General features: G+C 39.8%; 1 protein-coding gene across 1 annotated transcript; it reads left to right on the forward strand.

The window, feature by feature from the left end:
- The first annotated feature begins 16 nt into the window (after nucleotides 1-16).
- LOC133645508 (zinc finger protein OZF-like) lies at nucleotides 17-14751 on the forward strand. Its single transcript, XM_062040341.1, has 3 exons — nucleotides 17-583; nucleotides 3750-4004; nucleotides 12733-14751. Exons 1-3 carry the CDS (start codon nucleotides 538-540, stop codon nucleotides 13779-13781), a joined length of 1350 nt encoding a protein of 449 aa, XP_061896325.1. The 5' UTR covers nucleotides 17-537; the 3' UTR covers nucleotides 13782-14751.
- Nucleotides 14752-17922: the final 3171 nt, after the last annotated feature.

Genomic DNA, 17922 nt, shown 5'->3' on the forward strand with positions numbered 1-17922 from the left:
GACATGCGCAGAAGCCAACTTGGAAGTGGTCAATTGAAAGGTTGCTAGCGCGACCTCCTGTACTGTAGAATGTAGTATGGACCATAGGACAGGACGAAGAAGTCCCGTTAAGAAGCTGTGGAGGCCTAAGATGCTCTACTAGTCTGCTGGAAATCCAAAGAAGACGAAGGAGTAAAAAGCAAAATGGCGTTTGACAGAGAAGGCCTAAACGTGGCCACTGGCCATTATTGTTTCTCTATTTGTATTTAGTGCATACATGTACGCATATATGTCGTGTAGTAGATGAAACATTGTTAGTCATTGTTTGTATCCGGATACATTAGTCTGAGCGCACTTTATGTGCTAGCTTAGCTTGCTAGTTAGCTTAGCTTGTTAGCTGCTAACAAAGAGGCGCGGACGTTATCAACACATCGCTAAGTAGAGATCAAATGTGAGTGTCAAGTGTTGTGATTGTGTGAAAATGTGCGAAAGAACGATAGCAAAGTACGAGGAGGAACTTTGTCCAACAAAAGAGGAGAAGGAGCGACAACATCAACTATGGACGCTGTTTTCAAGAAACATCAAGTTGTGTTACACAGAACAGGTTTGTTTACTTCTTACTCTCACATCTTTACTAACTTTATATTTCATTATTAACACTTTTCTTCAATAGGATGATGCTTTGTCTTGTGGGGATGATGCAATGCTTTGATTTAGATTCTTCATGAAAACGAGACAGTTTGAGGTTGATGTTCCTCTCAGTTTGTAACAATGTGTGATTGATTGATTGAAGGACTTATGAGAAGTTTGCATAGGAAAGGGTACAGTTTCATCATGGTACACATTCACTGCTACAAGAAAGCCTGAGATGGTTTCAGTTGAAATATGTTTTCACTTACACAGAACACAGTACTATGTAGAAAGTAGCATTTAAAGTACAGAAATACTGCTAGAAAATAAAATTTAAAAAAAGAAAAAGGATTTGTCTATTCCCATTTACGAGTAGCCACAACCTAAAATGTATTTTCAAAGCGGCTTTGAAGTTAGTAAGGGATTTACACTCCTTTATGACTATTGATAGGAAGTTCCACATTTTGGTGGTATAGCAGGCAAACAAATTAAAACCTTTTCTAGAGTGAGATCTGGGTTGAATGTGATTGGTACAACTACCTCTGGTGTTATAATGGTGCATATATTTTGAAGTATCTTGAAAGGTACATGAGTATTTTAGTGGTATGGTGTATCTTGTACACCAGACCAACTGCAAGAAGATGTACTCTGTCACCTACCAAGAGCCTCCCCACATTAAGGAAATGGTTGGCAGAAAAGTGAGCCCGAGATGGACGGTTGAGTTGAAGCCCAATCATTTTGCTTTGGGCTGTCTGGAGTTTGTTTTTCAGGGCTTTTAATGCGTAACGGTACCAAACATGAACTCTGTACTCAAAATGGGGTTAAATGAGTGCTTGTGTTAGAGTCTTAAGTGTATTTCTAGCCACCAGCGGGGCGATCCTACTATTTAAGAACAGAATTTGTTGGTTGATTCTTTGACTACCTTGGTAGTCATTTTTTCCCTGGAGAGATTAGTCTCTACGATGCAGCCAAGATAGGTAATCTCATTTTTGTTTGTTATAATATTGTCACCCACTTTGACTGTGAAGTTATCTACTTTTCTGAGGTTAGGAATTGACCCAAAAACCTGTGTACTTGCAAGTCTTAATTTGCCAGTTTGTCATTGAAAGCCTTGCTAGTCTAGGTCTTGAGGATTCTATTTTCGTTTGTTTTGTGGCCGTCAGCTTCGGTTCTATGTTCTTTAAGGGTACAGAAAATGATGGAATGATCACTTAAGCCGCATACAGTAGTTCCACTTGTGGTGATCTTAGACTGGTCAGAAGTAACAACGAGGTCTATGAAGGTTTAAAAGGACTCACTCACCCTGGTAGTTTGCTTAATGAGCTAATAAGTGAGGCAATGTTGGTGGCACAGCTTAGTGAAGGTTTTAAAAATGGGTGCATCCTTTCAGGACATATCTGTGTTCCAGTCCCCAAGAAGATGTAAACCTGTATCAACATGTTTACACAAAACTCACATAGTCACATAATACATTTTATACTGCAATGAAATATAATAAGTTCACTTCCTGACTCTGACTTACATGCATCAATAAGTGAAAGTAAACATTCATTTTCAGTAACCAAAGTAGTCAACACTTGATTTATTAAAAGAACATACATGCGACTGACTTCCCTTCAGCGTGTCGTAGATGGTCTCTAATTCCTAAAGAGGAATTGTTGATGGAGATACTCCATAAAAACAAAACATAGTAAAACATGTTTTGGTAAAAGTTCCTTTTGGCCCAGCCGACAAAATGACCACAAAAAAGTATTTTGCATGATGACAAAAACATACTATTTAAGTGATTTTGGAATTATATATATATATATGTTTTATGTTATTGAAGTTATGGTCATGACTATGTCATTACAAGATCATGGTTAAGTTTAGAGATAAAGTTTATGTGTCATAAACCGTATACACAATAAAATATTTACACATTTTGCATCAGAGTGTAAAGTTAAGAATGCCTCAATCAATGCTGCCTCGTACTTATAAAAACTTTTCAAATTGCCCCCCATCAAATTTCGTAGTCTATTTTTGTACTCACTTTTGAATTAATTTTAGTCGCTGGGACAAGAGGAGGTATGTCCTGCGTTTTTATTGGTTGTTTTGCTACACACTTTTAACACAACACACGAAAGAACACAAATAATGTCATTGCGTTAACAGTGTCAGTCCAAAACTATTTCTATTCCAGTGTTTCCCATAAACTGCCAAGATGCCTGTGGCGGTGGGGGCGTGGCTATGGGCGTGGCTATGGGCGTGATCACCATGACATCATCGAGTAATTTGCATAATTTACTACAATGATTTGATTTTCTCTAAAAAAAGCCTCAAAAAATGTATACTTACTAATTAATAACAGTTTTGTTTTAAACTTCCATCCATCCATTTTACAATATAATTACAACACTTTATGTACATATTTATATACAGATTTGAACAATAAGTTATTCACTGAAATATATTTATTAATTGTGGTTCTTACAAAAAATATATCTTATAAAATATAAAAGCTAAAATGTCTCAAAGCTCTGCCCCTTTAATTAGTGCATACTAAATAATTTAACTTTAGTCTACTACTAAAACCATATTATTTACCAGCAACATAAAGTGAAACAGAGGCAGAGGTGTCCTGCCACAGTCAGTAACAAATAAAACAGAAAACAGTAGTGGTGGTAGATAGACACAAAGCTTCATCAAACATCTGATCCACTGAACAAAGAGCTCCAAAAATCTTGAACTTTAGACTGCCATCAGTTTTACTCCCTACACTTAACCATGTGTTTCCTACTGCCTGCAGACTTTGCACCCTTTGTTATATACACATGTTGTGTTTCTAATATAAATACATTTAATAAAGTCAAATACAAATAAGGCAACAAGAGAAGTATCCTACACTTCTCTTTTGTAAAGTAAATCTGAACAGCCTATATGGGCATCTACATCAACTATATGATTTGCCTGAGAAGCTGGAGAGGACAAAAAAAAAATAAAAAAATATTATAATTATTTTTTTTTTTAATTATTTTTTTTATTTACATTTTTTTTATTTGTGGCGGACGTAATTCTTTCGTGGCGGGCCGCCGCAAAAAAAAGAATGTGTGGGAAACACTGTATTCTCTCTTTATCTTAATTACTTATTTACCCAACAGACGTCCAGCAGCCCCCTCACATTAAAGAGGAAGAGGAGAATCCACAGCCTCCCCACATTAAAGAGGAAGAGGAGGATCCACAGCCTCCCCACATTAAAGAGGAAGAGGAGGAAGTGTGGATCAGTCAGGAGGGAGAGTGTCTTCTAGGGCAGGAGGAGGATGATGTCACCAAGTTTCCACTGACTGTTGTCTCTGTGAAGACTGAAGAGCATGAAGACAAACCACCTGAGTCCTCACAGCTTCATCACAGTCCAAGTAAGCACAACATCCACATATCATTTTATTCTCAGGGCATTCAATCCATCACAACTGGACTGTTCACTTTGTCTTAGAAGACGTTTGTCCTCTCATCCAAGTAGGCTTCATCACTTCATGCTCATAGACTTCAAGTCTTAAATCTAAACACTGGAATTTAGACGGGAACTGCACTTTTTGGGGGAATTTTTCTATCGTTCACAATCATTATAAAAGACACGACGATGGATATATTTAAAAAATAAATAAATAAAAATGATCACATTCTAACTAGGGCTGGGCGATATGGCCTTTTTATTAATATCTCGATATTTTTAGGCCATGTCACGATACACCATATATATGTGGATATTTTGCCTTAGCCTTGAATGAACACTTGATGCATATAATCACAGCAGTATGATGATTCTATGTGTCTACATTAAAACATTCTTCTTCATACTGCATTAATATATGCTACTTTTAAACTTTCATGCAGAGAGGGAAACCACAACTAAGTCAATTTAGCAAAAGTGTATTTATTAAACAGTTACTAAGCAGTGGCACAAACATTCATGTCATTTCAAAACAGAAAGTGCAAGATTGTCAGAGACATTTTAAAACAAGATATTAGTGCACTTTTGTGCATGATGTCACTAAGATGACATATCAAAACAACATTAAATTAAAGTGCACTTTTTGTACAGAACGCCACTACAATAGTTAAAAACAAATAAAGTGCACTTTTGTGCATGATGTCACACAAGATATTTCAATAAGTGTCAAATAAAAATGAGCTGCATAATAGGAAATCAAATAGTGTATGTCCTTCACTATGTGGTAGGTTCCTGCGGACGTTATTTCCTTCTGTTGACTTTTTTTTTTCATACGGTGTTGATCTGGAAATGGTTGTTTGGACATTTTGTGGGTGTGGCACCGGCCAAGATGTTGACATGCAGAGTTTCAAGCACTCTTCAATCTCTAGCGGGTGACTTTACAAATGATACTACAATAGCAGTGCTGCTACTTTTAGTAGCAACACTTTTGCCGCATACTTGTTCACCATCTACCCGCTTGAAGCCAAACCACCGCCAGACGATGGACCCCCTGCTGTTGTTTTTGGGGAATTAAATATTCCTTCATTTGTTACCAGATTCGCACCTTCTTTCTCTCGTATTACCACTCGCACCACTCCGTTATCACCACAGCTAACGTTACCATGCCGCTACCTGTCTGCTCCGTGAGAGCGTATGACGTTGCACACGTGACAGTATGTGACGTATGTAAGAAGGTGCGCTTGTTTTATGTCTCTGTGAGAAGGAGAGACAAGAAAGAGTGAGAAGAGCCTGTAGTGTAATGCCTGCAGCTAAAAGCAACTGTGTGAGAACGTATACTCCAATATCACCATATAGTCATTTTCTATATCGCACAGAGACAAACCCACGATTTATCCAGTATATTCCATATATCACCCAGCCCTAATTGTAACTCATAAATGTAAATAAAAGTCCACTTGCAAAGGAGCCAATGGGAGGTCCTCTATAACCATCCAAAATACACCAACAATACTCCATTTGCATTTTGTGGCTTGAATATCCACCAAGTATTAGTTGAGTTGAGTTGAGTTTATTTCGAACACGCATGCATACAACATGATACATCACACATGCATGCATACAACATGATACATCACACATGCATGCATACAACATGATACATCACACATGCATGCATACAACATGATACATCACACATGCATGCATACAACATGATACATCACACATGCATGCATACAACATGATGCATCACACATGCATGCATACAACATGATGCATCACGCATGCATGCATACAACATGATGCATCACGCATGCATTAGGATCGTTTTTGTTGAGGTGGATGAGATTTGAGTAGTATTTAGCTTTAGCTAAGGTAAGCATGCGTTTATAAGTTATTTAACTATCACTCCATGCTTGATGGAAAACCTCAAGTTTAGTCGCGCGCCATTTGTGTTCCAGCTTTCTACATGATAATTTAGGAGCTCTAGTTTCTTCTGTAAACCATGGGGTACGCCTTTTAGGCGCCCTTTTTTGCTTTAGTGGTGCTATACTATCAATGGTTTCGCGCAGGTCGTCGTTAAAGTTGTTAGTGAGGTTATCAATAGAGCTGACATAATTTGGGAATGATGCCATTACCGAAAGGCAGTAGGTCAGCAAGAGTCATCGTTGTGGCAGCATTAATGTTGCGGCTGCTATATCAGTTGTTGGGGCGGCATGGCGTAGTGGGTAGAGCGCCCGTGTCAGAAACCTGAGGGTTGCAGGTTCGCTCCCCGCCTCTTACCATGCCGTTGTGTCCTTGGGTAGGACACTTCACCCTTGCCCCCGGTGCCGCTCACACCGGTGAATGAATGTTGAATGAATGATAGGTGGTGGTCGGAGGGGCCGTAGGCGCAAATTGGCAGCCACGCTTCCGTCAGTCTACCCCAGGGCATCTGTGGCTACGAAAGTAGCTTACCACCACCAGGTGTGAATGAATGAATGATGGGTTTTTAACATGTAAAGCGACTTTGGGTACTTAGAAAAGCGCTATATAAATCCCAGGTATTATTATTATTATTGTTATTATTATTATTATTGGCTTGTTGACAATGAGTCAGAACTTCGAATTTTATAAGGTAATAATCGGACATTACTTTAGTATACGGAAGTATCATAACTTTGGAGGTGGTGACACCCCTGACAAGCACTATATCTATCGTATTACCGTTACGATGCGTGGGTTCATGTATTATTTGTGTAAGACCACAGCTATCAATTATGGTCTGGAGCGCCACGCACTGAGGGTCCGATGGGGTATTTATATGGATATTAAAGTCCCCCATTATGATTATATTGTCGGCGTGCGTCACTAGATCAGCAACGAACTCTGAGAATTCACTGATAAAGTCCGAATAGGGTCCAGAGGGGCGGTAGATAACAGCCAGGTCGAGAGGTAGCGGTGTGACAGACCTCATAGTAAGCACCTCAAACGATTTATATTTATTATTTAGGTTAGGGGTAAGGTTAAAGGCCTACTGAAATGAATTTGTTTTATTTAAACGGGGATAGCAGATCTATTCTATGTGTCATACTTGATCATTTCGCGATATTGCCATATTTTTGCTGAAAGGATATAGTATAGAACAACAACGATAAAGATCGCAACTTTTGGTATCTGATAAAAAAAGGCTTGCCCCTACCGGAAGTAGCGTGACGTAGTCAATTGAACATATACGCAAAGTTCCCTATTGTTTACAATGATGGCCGCATGAAGTGAGAGAGATTCGGACCGAGAAAGCGACAATTTCCCCATTAATTTGAGCGAGGATGAAGAAAGATTTGTGGATGAGTAAAGTGCAAGTGAAGGACTAGTGGGGAGTGGAAGCGATTCAGATAGGGAAGATGCTGTGAGAGCCGGGGGTGACCTGATATTCAGCTGGAAATGACTAAAACAGTAAATAAACACAAGACATATATATACTCTATAAGCCACAACACAACCAGGCTTATATTTAATATGCCACAAATTAATCCCGCATAAAAACACCTAGGTGTTTGTTATGCTAGCTCCTAGCTACTAGCTACTAGCTCGAGCTAGTTATAGCTCGAGCGGGTAATATGGACGGGATCCCGTATATATAACGAGCCAATACAATTCAAACACCTGCACAACACACACACTCACTCAGCCCAAAGAACCGTTCACCTAACCCAAGGTTCATAAAGCTTATATATTTAACCAAAGTTACGTACATGACACGCACGTACGGGCAAGCAATCAAATGTTTGGAAGCGCGCGGGTAGGACCTGATATTCAGCTGGGAATGACTACAACAGTAAATAAACACAAGACATATATATACTCTATTAGCCACAACACAACCAGGCTTATATTTAATATGCCACAAATTAATCCCGCATAACCTAGGTGTTTGTTATGCTAGCTACTAGCTACTAGCTCGAGCTAGTTATAGCAAGCGATCAAATGTTTGGAAGCGTACTCACGGTATCGCGTCTGCGTCTGTTAACGAAGTCAAAGTCCTCCTGGTAAGAGTCTCTGTTGTCTGAGTTCTTCGATCTTGACTGCATCTTTCGGGAATGTAAACAATGAAACACCGACTGTGTTGTGTTGCTGACTTCCCTCGCAAAATACTCCGCTTCGCACCGACTTTCTTCTTTGCTTGCTCAGCTTCTTTCTCCATAATGCAATGAACAAATTGCAACAGATTCACCAACACAGATGTCCAGAACACATCCAGAATGAGATGAAAACAGCTATTTCGTATTGGCTTCAATGTGGAAGCCATACCTGTGTTCTACTGGCTACGTCACGCGCATACGTCATCCTCAGAGGCGTTTTGAACCGGAAGTTCCCCGGGAAATTTAAAATTGCACTTTATAAGTTAACCCGGCCGTATTGGCATGTGTTGCAATGTTAAAGGCCTACTGAAATGAATTTTTTTTATTTAAACGGGGATAGCAGATCTATTCTATGTGTCATACTTGATCATTTCGCGATATTGCCATATTTTTGCTGAAAGGATTTAGTATAGAACAACGACGATAAAGATTGCAACTTTTGGTATCTGATAAAAAAAAGGCTTGCACCTACCGGAAGTAGCGTGACGTAGTCAGTTGAACATATACGCAAAGTTCCCTATTGTTTACAATGATGGCCGCATGAAGTGAGAGAGATTCGGACCGAGAAAGCGACAATTTCCCCATTAATTTGAGCGAGGATGAAAGATTTGTGGATGAGTAAAGTGCAAGTGAAGGACTAGTGGGGAGTTGAAGCTATTCAGATAGGGAAGATGCTGTGAGAGCCGAGGGTGACCTGATATTCAGCTGGGAATGACTACAACAGTAAATAAACACAAGACATATATATACTCTATTAGCCACAACACAACCAGGCTTATATTTAATATGCCACAAATTAATCCTGCATAAAAACACCTGCGTGTTTGTTATGCTAGCTCCTAGCTCCTCTGCTAGCTCCTAGCTCCATAGAACACGCCAATACAATTCAAACACCTGATCAACACACACAATCACTCAGCCCAAAAGACCGTTTACCTAACCCAAGGTTCATAAAGCTTATATATTTTTAAAAAGTTACGTACGTGACGCGCACATACGGTCAAGTTATCGAATGTTTAGCAGCCAAGGCTGCATACTCACGGTACCTGATATTCAGCTGGGAATGACTACAACAGTAAATAAACACAAGACATATATATACTCTATTAGCCACAACACAACCAGGCTTATATTTAATATGCCACAAATTAATCCTGCATAATAACACCTGCGTGTTTGTTATGCTAGCTCCTAGCTCCTCTGCTAGCTCCTAGCTCCATAGAACACGCCAATACAATTCAAACACCTGATCAACACACACAATCACTCAGCCCAAAAGACCGTTCACCTAACCCAAGGTTCATAAAGCTTATATATTTTTAAAAAGTTAGTACGTGACGCGCACGTACGGTACGGTACGTGTTATGCTAGCTCCTAGCTCCTCTGCTAGCTCCTAGCTCCATAGAACACGCCAATACAATTCAAACACATGATCAACACACACAATCACTCAGCCCAAAAGACCGTTCACCTAACCCAAGGTTCATAAAGCTTATATATTTTAAAAAAGTTACGTACATACGCAAAAAAAAGCCAAAGCTGCATACTCACAGTAGCACGTCTGCGTCTTTGTCATCCAAATCAAAGTAATCCTGGTAAGAGTCTGTGTTGTCCCAGTTCTCTACAGGCGTCTGTGTATCCAAATCAAAAGTCCTCCTGGTTAGAGTCTCTGTTATCCGAGTTCTTCCATCTTGACTGCATCTTCCGGGAATGTAAACAAAGAAGCGCCGGCTGTGTACTGTTGTGGCTGACTACGTTCGAAAAATACGTCCATTTCGCACCGACAACTTTCTTCTTTGCTTGCTTGGCTTCCTTCTCCATAATGCAATGAACATGATTGAAACAGATTCACGAACACAGATGTCCAGAATACTGTGGAATTATGAAATGAAAACAGAGCTTTTTCCTATCGGCTTCAATGTGGAAGGCATACCCGTGTTCGCCGGGCTACGTCACGCGCATACGTCATCCGCAGAGGCGTTTCGAACCGGAAGTTTAGCGGCAAATTTAAAATGTCACTTTATAAGTTAACCCGGCCGTATTGGCATGTGTTATAATGTTAAGATTTCATCATTGATATATAAACTATCAGACTGCGTGGTCGGTAGTAGTGGGTTTCAGTAGGCCTTTAAGATTTCATCATTGATATATAAACTATCAGACTGCGTGGTCGGTAGTAGTGGGTTTCAGTAGGCCTTTAAAGTTTTCATTGTATATTAGTGCGACCCCCCCACCCCTTTTAAGAGGACGGGCAACATGCGCATTCGTATAGTTAGGAGGAGATGCCTCATTTAGCGCAAAAAAATCGTCTGGTTTGAGCCAGGTTTCGCTAAGACCAATGACGTTAAGATTGTTGTCTCTAATGACCTCATTAACTAATAACGTTTTGAAAGACAATGATCTTATGTTTAAAAAGCCCATATTATAGGTAGTGGGCTGTTTTGACGAGTTTTTGTTGAGATTTTCCCGCAGTAGCAATATTACCAATGTTGCGTTTATTATGCGTAGTGCACTTTAAATAGTTTCGACCATATCTAGGAATTGATATGACGGGAATTTTCCGATTGTTTGCTTGGTGCTGCGATAAACTGGACGTATCATAATTTGCCACCTCAGTAGAATGCATGTCTACCTCTAACACAGTCACAACAGAAAAACATTATGTGAATTGTGTATTATTGTAAGAGAATTGCTATGCGTACATGGATTATCCAGCCTGGTGCTGCCTAGTTCTAGCTTAACTGACTCCTCACCCGGACTCTGTATTTGCCTGTGACCGGGCTTGCTCTAGTGTAGTCAGAGAGATCACAAGTCCTGGCTATGTTTCTCTTTGTAATCTCGGACTGTCTCATCCTAGTGTCATTGGAGCCAACGTGTACAACTATATTCGCATAACTAGCGGTGCGATTAGCCTGTCGTACGTGTTTACTAGGCCTGTTTCGAGTTAGCTCCCTAAGATTAGCTTCAATGTCAGGTGCTCTGGCCCCCGGGATACACTTAATTGTGGCTGGTTTGCTAAGCTTTATGTTTCGGGTGATGGAGTCCCCTATGACTAAGGTGTGGTGCCCGGTAGACTGGGGTGGAGGACTACCTAAAGAGCTAAATCTATTATGTGTCTCAACCGGTACACCGTAGCTTATAGGCCGCTTAGGACTGCTACAAGCTGGGCTAGTTAGCTCGCTACAGCTAACGCTAGCAGATGTGTCCGCAACATCTAAAGTTACGAGATTACTCTGCTCTAACTGGCGGACACGGCCCTCTAGCAGAGCCAGCCTCTCCGTGAGTAAGGTGCACGACGCGCAGGAAGCCATACTCACGGTATTTTCTGTCACCGAATGAAGTTCCTGCTGTCTTCCGGGGAGTGGTCACGGTGTGCGGGGAGTAGCTTCCTTCCGACCGACAACCGGCGCCGCCTTTCTCCGCGCTAGCTTCGTTAGCTTAGCAGCTAGCTAGCTGCAGGAGGGGTGGTGAGACAGAGATCGGGTGATTTGCAAGTTAAATAGGACTACTAAATATGTTTGGGAAGTAGTAATGAAAGCTGCAAAACAATTAAAAGCACACAGAACGATACTTAGCTTTTTCGCAACAGCAAGCAGTCACGCATGGCAAACCGGAAATAGCAACATAACAGTTGCTAAAACTTTTGTTCACTTCCTGTTCTCAATGTATTCACATAGTACTCCATAAGTAATTACAATACAAATAAATAAATAAATAATACTCGGTGAAGTAAGTTATATTTCATATGGTGAGATGAGTAAGATTATCTTGAAAATGAATGGATGGATAGATGAAATATATTGAGAATGTTTATCATGGTTCTTCTTCTTTGTACTTTGTAAACACTTTAAGTGTGAAGAGATTCTTGAAGTGGATCATATTAGTACATTGTTTGATTTATTTGCTTAATCCATTCCATCATTTAATTCCACATACTGATATACTGAAGGTCTTAAGTGTTGTACGTGCATACAAATGTTTTAAATTTAATTTTTCTCTAAGATTATATTTCTCCTCTTTTTTTGAGAAGAATTGTTGTACATTCTTGGCTAGCAGGTTATAGTTTGCTTTGTGTGTCATTTTAGCTGTTTGCAAATTCACTATGTGGTGGAATTTCAGTATTTTAGATTCAATGATTAAAGGGTTTGAATGTTCTCTATATCCAACATGATGTATTATTATAACTGATCTATCTATCTATCTATCTATCTATATATATATATATATATATATATATATATATATATATATATATATATATATATATATATATATATATATATATATATATATATATATATATATATATGCATTGTTTTGATTCATTTCAATATCTTACATACACTTGTTATTACATATGTTGACCAGATGTTGAGATATTTGCTGGGAATCCATATTGGTTCTCCACGAGTGTCCCACTTTTGTTGATAAATAAATCTAATCGGCTATTGAATAGTTTTTCCATGATTTTAGAGAATTGTGGAAGTAATGAAACTGGTCTGTAGTTAGTAAACTGGTGTATGTCTCCATTCTTATAAATTGGTACGACTTTTGCAATTTTCATTTTGTCAGCGGAGAGTCATGAAGAGGAGCGGCACACCAGTGTGGGACAGAAGGAGCTACAGGCCCCCTCCCACATTAAAGAGGAGCAGCTTCATGATGAAGATGAAGCTCAGTCCTTACAGCTTCATCACAGTCAAAGTGAGGAGAACAGAGGAGCGGAGCTTGAAAGTCAACACATCACAGAAGCTGATGGAGAGCATTGTGAAGATATAAAGTCAGAACCAGACAGCATCTTTGCTCCACTGTCAGACATGGACCACATGATGTCAGACTCTTCTGATCACAGTGACCACATCCAAAAACCTTTGGAGAGTAAAAATGACTCTAAAGGTGATACGAGACATCACACTAACAACAAACACTTTGACTGCTCTGAATGTGGGAAATCATTTAGACGGAAGAGTGATTTTACAGTACACATGAGAATACATACTGGAGAGAAACCTTTTAGTTGCTCTGTTTGTAAGAAGAGTTTCTCCACAAAACATTACATGACCACACACATGAGAACACACACTGGAGATAAACCTTTTGCTTGCTCCGTTTGTAAGAAGAGTTTCTCCAGAAAGCGTAACATTACCACACACATGAGATTACACACTGGAGAGAAACCTTTTACTTGCTCCGTTTGTAAGAAGAGTTTCTCCAAAAAGGGTGACATGACCACACACATGAGAACACACACTGGAGAGAAACCTTTTTCTTGCTCAGCTTGTGCTAAAAGATTCAACACTAAGAATGACATGACCACACACATGAGAACACACACAGGTGAGAAACCTTTTACTTGCTCTGTTTGTAAGAAGAGTTTCTCCAGAAAGGAACGCATGACCACACACATGAGAACACACACTGGAGAGAAACCTTTTCTTTGCTCAGCTTGTGCTAAAAGATTCAACACTAAGCAGGAAATGATATTGCACATGAAAACACACACAGGTGAGAAACCTTTTACTTGCCCTGTTTGTAAGAAGAGTTTCTCCAGAAAGCAAAGCATGACCAGACACATGAGAACACACGCTGGAGAGAAACCTTTTTTCTTGCTCAGCTTGTGCTAAAAGATAAATAAATGATAAATGGGATATACTTGTATAACGCATTTCTACCTTCAAGGTACTCAAAGCGCTTTGACAGTATTTCCACATTCACCCATTCACACACACATTCACACACTGATGGAGGGAGCTGCCATGCAAGGCGCTAACCAGCAGCCATCAGGGGCAAGGGTGAAGTGTCTTGCCCAAGGACACAACGGACGTGACTAGGATGGTAGAAGGTGGGGATTGAACCCCAGTAACCAGCAACCCTCCGATTGCTGGCACGGCCACTCTACCAACTTCGCCACGCCGTCCCACACTAAGAAGGAAATTATATAGCACATGAGAACACACACAGGTGAGAAAACTTTTACTTGCTCTGTTTGTAAGAAGAGTTTCTCCATAAAGCAAACCATGACCACACACATGAGAACACACAATGGAGAGAAACTGTTTAGTTGCACTGTGTGTGATAAGATGTTCATGTTTAAGAAGCAGGTGAGTAAACACAAGTGTGTAACAGTCATGGAAGCTGCAGAGATTTAAAAACACTTAAACAGTGATTGTGCTAAATGTAGTTTAAAAACACAGCATGTTTAATATGAATGTATATTTGATGTTGTATGTAGTGCTTCTCATCTTCTAGTCTTATATGTTGTCCTGTAGTTACTTTTTAAGTTGTGTGCATGTATTGAATATTATATATGTAGCTACTATTTTATTCTATTTTCTCATTGTTTTAAGAGAGGGCATTTTATTTAAATTTGTTTTTTTTTGTGTCTTATAAAATCACACATTTTTTCGATTGCATTTTATTGATGTTATTATCCAATTAAAAGTATGAATGAATAAAATGGTTAACAAAATGTGGACTCTGGTAGATTGGCAGCATTGTTACATCATGGATGTTAACTACTGCAAAACATCAACAAAGAAGAAAAAGGCTGAAGTTAGCAACACATCACTGAACTTTAGAGCCATCGTGAGTGGAGTTGCTTGTTTTTATTGCTGCATTTGTACTTATTTCACCTCACATCTTCACTTTTAATCCTAAAGTCTTCTTCAAATATATTGTTGTAGGTTTTTAAGATTTGTGTTTCTGATGTGTGTGTAGTCTGTGGAAAGGGTTGTTGTCCCTTGTGGATTCATTTGTTCACTTGCACAGATTCATCATCATCATCATCATCACCGGCCCACTAAAAAAGTTTAAAGTTAAAGTACCAATGATTGTCACACACACACTAGGTGTGGCGAAATTATTCTCTGCATTTGACCCATCACCCTTGATCACCCCCTGGGAGGTGAGGGGAGCAGTGAGCAGCAGCTGTGGCCGCGCCCGGGGATCATTTTTGGTGATTTAACCCCCAATTCCAACCCTTGATGCTGAATGCCAAGCAGGGAGGTAATGGGTCCCATTTTTATAGTCTTTGGTATGACTAACGACTACTAGACGAAACCTTAGCATTAATGTTTTAATATGAGTGTGACCTCATTATTCCTTGATAATAAGACTAAAAATACATATTTAAGCACTGTATTAGAGTACCTCGTGTAGTACTCCAACTCGCCACACGGAGAATTGGGGGTGATAGTGAGCTAGCAGATGCATGTTGCTATCATGTTTTATCAGCGAGGAAGACAGCATTTGTGTTTACTTTTTTGTATATATATATATATATATATATATATATATATATATATATATATATATATATATATATATATATATATATATATATATTTAAGAACACATACTTTCCTTAACAAGTAGAAAATGACACCACAAAAAAGTTAAACAGCAGCAGGACTCAGTAAATATTTTATAATTTTACTAATTAATTAACTATAAAGAGTAACATGACAGTGGATATTTCACAAGAGTTCAACCAAAAAGTGTAAAATGGGAATGCTACATAAAATGCTTAACATAGACTGATACTGATACTGTGTAATCATTTATTTATCCTAAAATTATTTTGAGATATAAATTGATGTCCCCCCCATGTTTAACTCATTTCTACGCTCACTGTGTGAAGACTGGAGGTTAATGTACTAATAAAGTAAAAACATTTACCACAAATGATGTATACATATGTTAGCCAATAACAAGTCCGTCTGTAAGGCACACAAACACATTTATTCAACATCGTTATGAGGTAACATGGAATATGCTAACGTTAAGCTAACTAGCGAGGTGATGCTGTGAAGAGCTGCTCCCTTAGAGATAGGGTGAAAAGCTCTGCCATCCGGGAGGAGCTCAAAGTAAAGCCGCTGCGCCTCCACATGGAGAGGAGCCAGATGAGGTAGTTCGGGCATCTGGTCAGGATGCCACCCGAACGCCTCCCTAGGGAGGTGTTTAGGGCACGTCCGAAAGGTAGGAGGCCACGGGGAAGACCCAGGACACTTTGGGAAGAGTATGTCTCCCGGCTGGCCTGGGAACGCCTCGGGATCCCCCGGGAGGAGCTGGACGAAGTGGCTGGGGAGAGGGAAGTCTGGGCTTTTCTGCTTAGGCTGCTGCCCCCGCGACCCACCTCGGATAAGCGGAAGAAGATGGATGGATAGATGCACCATCAAAAACGGGTATTTCTCTTGGTGGAAGTTGACTTGCATTTTGTTGTTTTATTAGCAGTTCAAATATTTCATGTTGTCTTTGCAGAATGTGAAAAGTGTAATTATTGTTGGTTGCATGCATGACACTTTCATTCCTTTGTAACATTTCAATTTGTGTTGGTGCCAATAAGTTGTGCACCTGAACTCTCCCTCCTTATAGCAGGTAAGTGTTCAGGTTCCACAGGTGTGATAGATGCTTGCCTTTCATCAGGAAGTTGAATCTTTTTGCTTTTTCAAAAAAAGACTCCATTCCATCTTGCTCTGAATATGCTCGTAACACAAATAGTTCAGCATCTGAAGCTTCAATCTGTGTTTCAAGTTGCAATTTCTCTATTGACTCCGCCTCCTTTTCTAGCACATGCATCCTTTCCATCGCTGAGATGCGCGCCAGGAGCGCGGCTCCTTTGGCTTCCGCTTTGACTTGCACAACACTGATGGATGCAGTAGATGTTATACTTGCACAACACTGATGGATGCAGTAGATGTTGTACTTGCACAACACTGATGGATGCAGTAGATGTTATACTTGCACAACACTGATGGATGCAGTAGATGTTATACTTGCACAACACTGATGGATGCAGTAGATGTTATACTTGCACAACACTGATGGATGCAGTAGATGTTGTACTTGCACAACACTGATGGATGCAGTAGATGTTATACTTGCACAACACTGATGGATGCAGTAGATGTTGTACTTGCACAACACTGATGGATGCAGTAGATGTTATACTTGCACAACACTGATGGATGCAGTAGATGTTATACTTGCACAACACTGATGGATGCAGTAGATGTTGTACTTGCACAACACTGATGGATGCAGTAGATGTTATACTTGCACAACACTGATGGATGCAGTAGATGTTGTACTTGCACAACACTGATGGATGCAGTAGATGTTGTACTTGCACAACACTGATGGATGCAGTAGATGTTGTACTTGCACAACACTGATGGATGCAGTAGATGTTGTACTTGCACAACACTGATGGATGCAGTAGATGTTGTACTTGCACAACACTGATGGATGCAGTAGATGTTATACTTGCACAACACTGATGGATGCAGTAGATGTTATACTTGCACAACACTGATGGATGCAGTAGATGTCGTACTTGCACAACACTGATGGATGCAGTAGATGTCGTACTTGCACAACACTGATGGATGCAGTAGATGTCGTACTTGCACAACACTGATGGATGCAGTAGATGTCGTACTTGCACAACACTGATGGATGCAGTAGATGTTATACTTGCACAACACTGATGGATGCAGTAGATGTTGTACTTGCACAACACTGATGGATGCAGTAGATGTTATACTTGCACAACACTGATGGATGCAGTAGATGTTGTACTTGCACAACACTGATGGATGCAGTAGATGTTATACTTGCACAACACTGATGGATGCAGTAGATGTTGTACTTGCACAACACTGATGGATGCAGTAGATGTTGTACTTGCACAACACTGATGGATGCAGTAGATGTTGTACTTGCACAACACTGATGGATGCAGTAGATGTCGTACTTGCACAACAC

The sequence above is a fragment of the Entelurus aequoreus genome, unplaced genomic scaffold (genome assembly GCF_033978785.1).
Source record: "Entelurus aequoreus isolate RoL-2023_Sb unplaced genomic scaffold, RoL_Eaeq_v1.1 HiC_scaffold_288, whole genome shotgun sequence".
Taxonomy (NCBI): Eukaryota; Metazoa; Chordata; class Actinopteri; order Syngnathiformes; family Syngnathidae; genus Entelurus; species Entelurus aequoreus.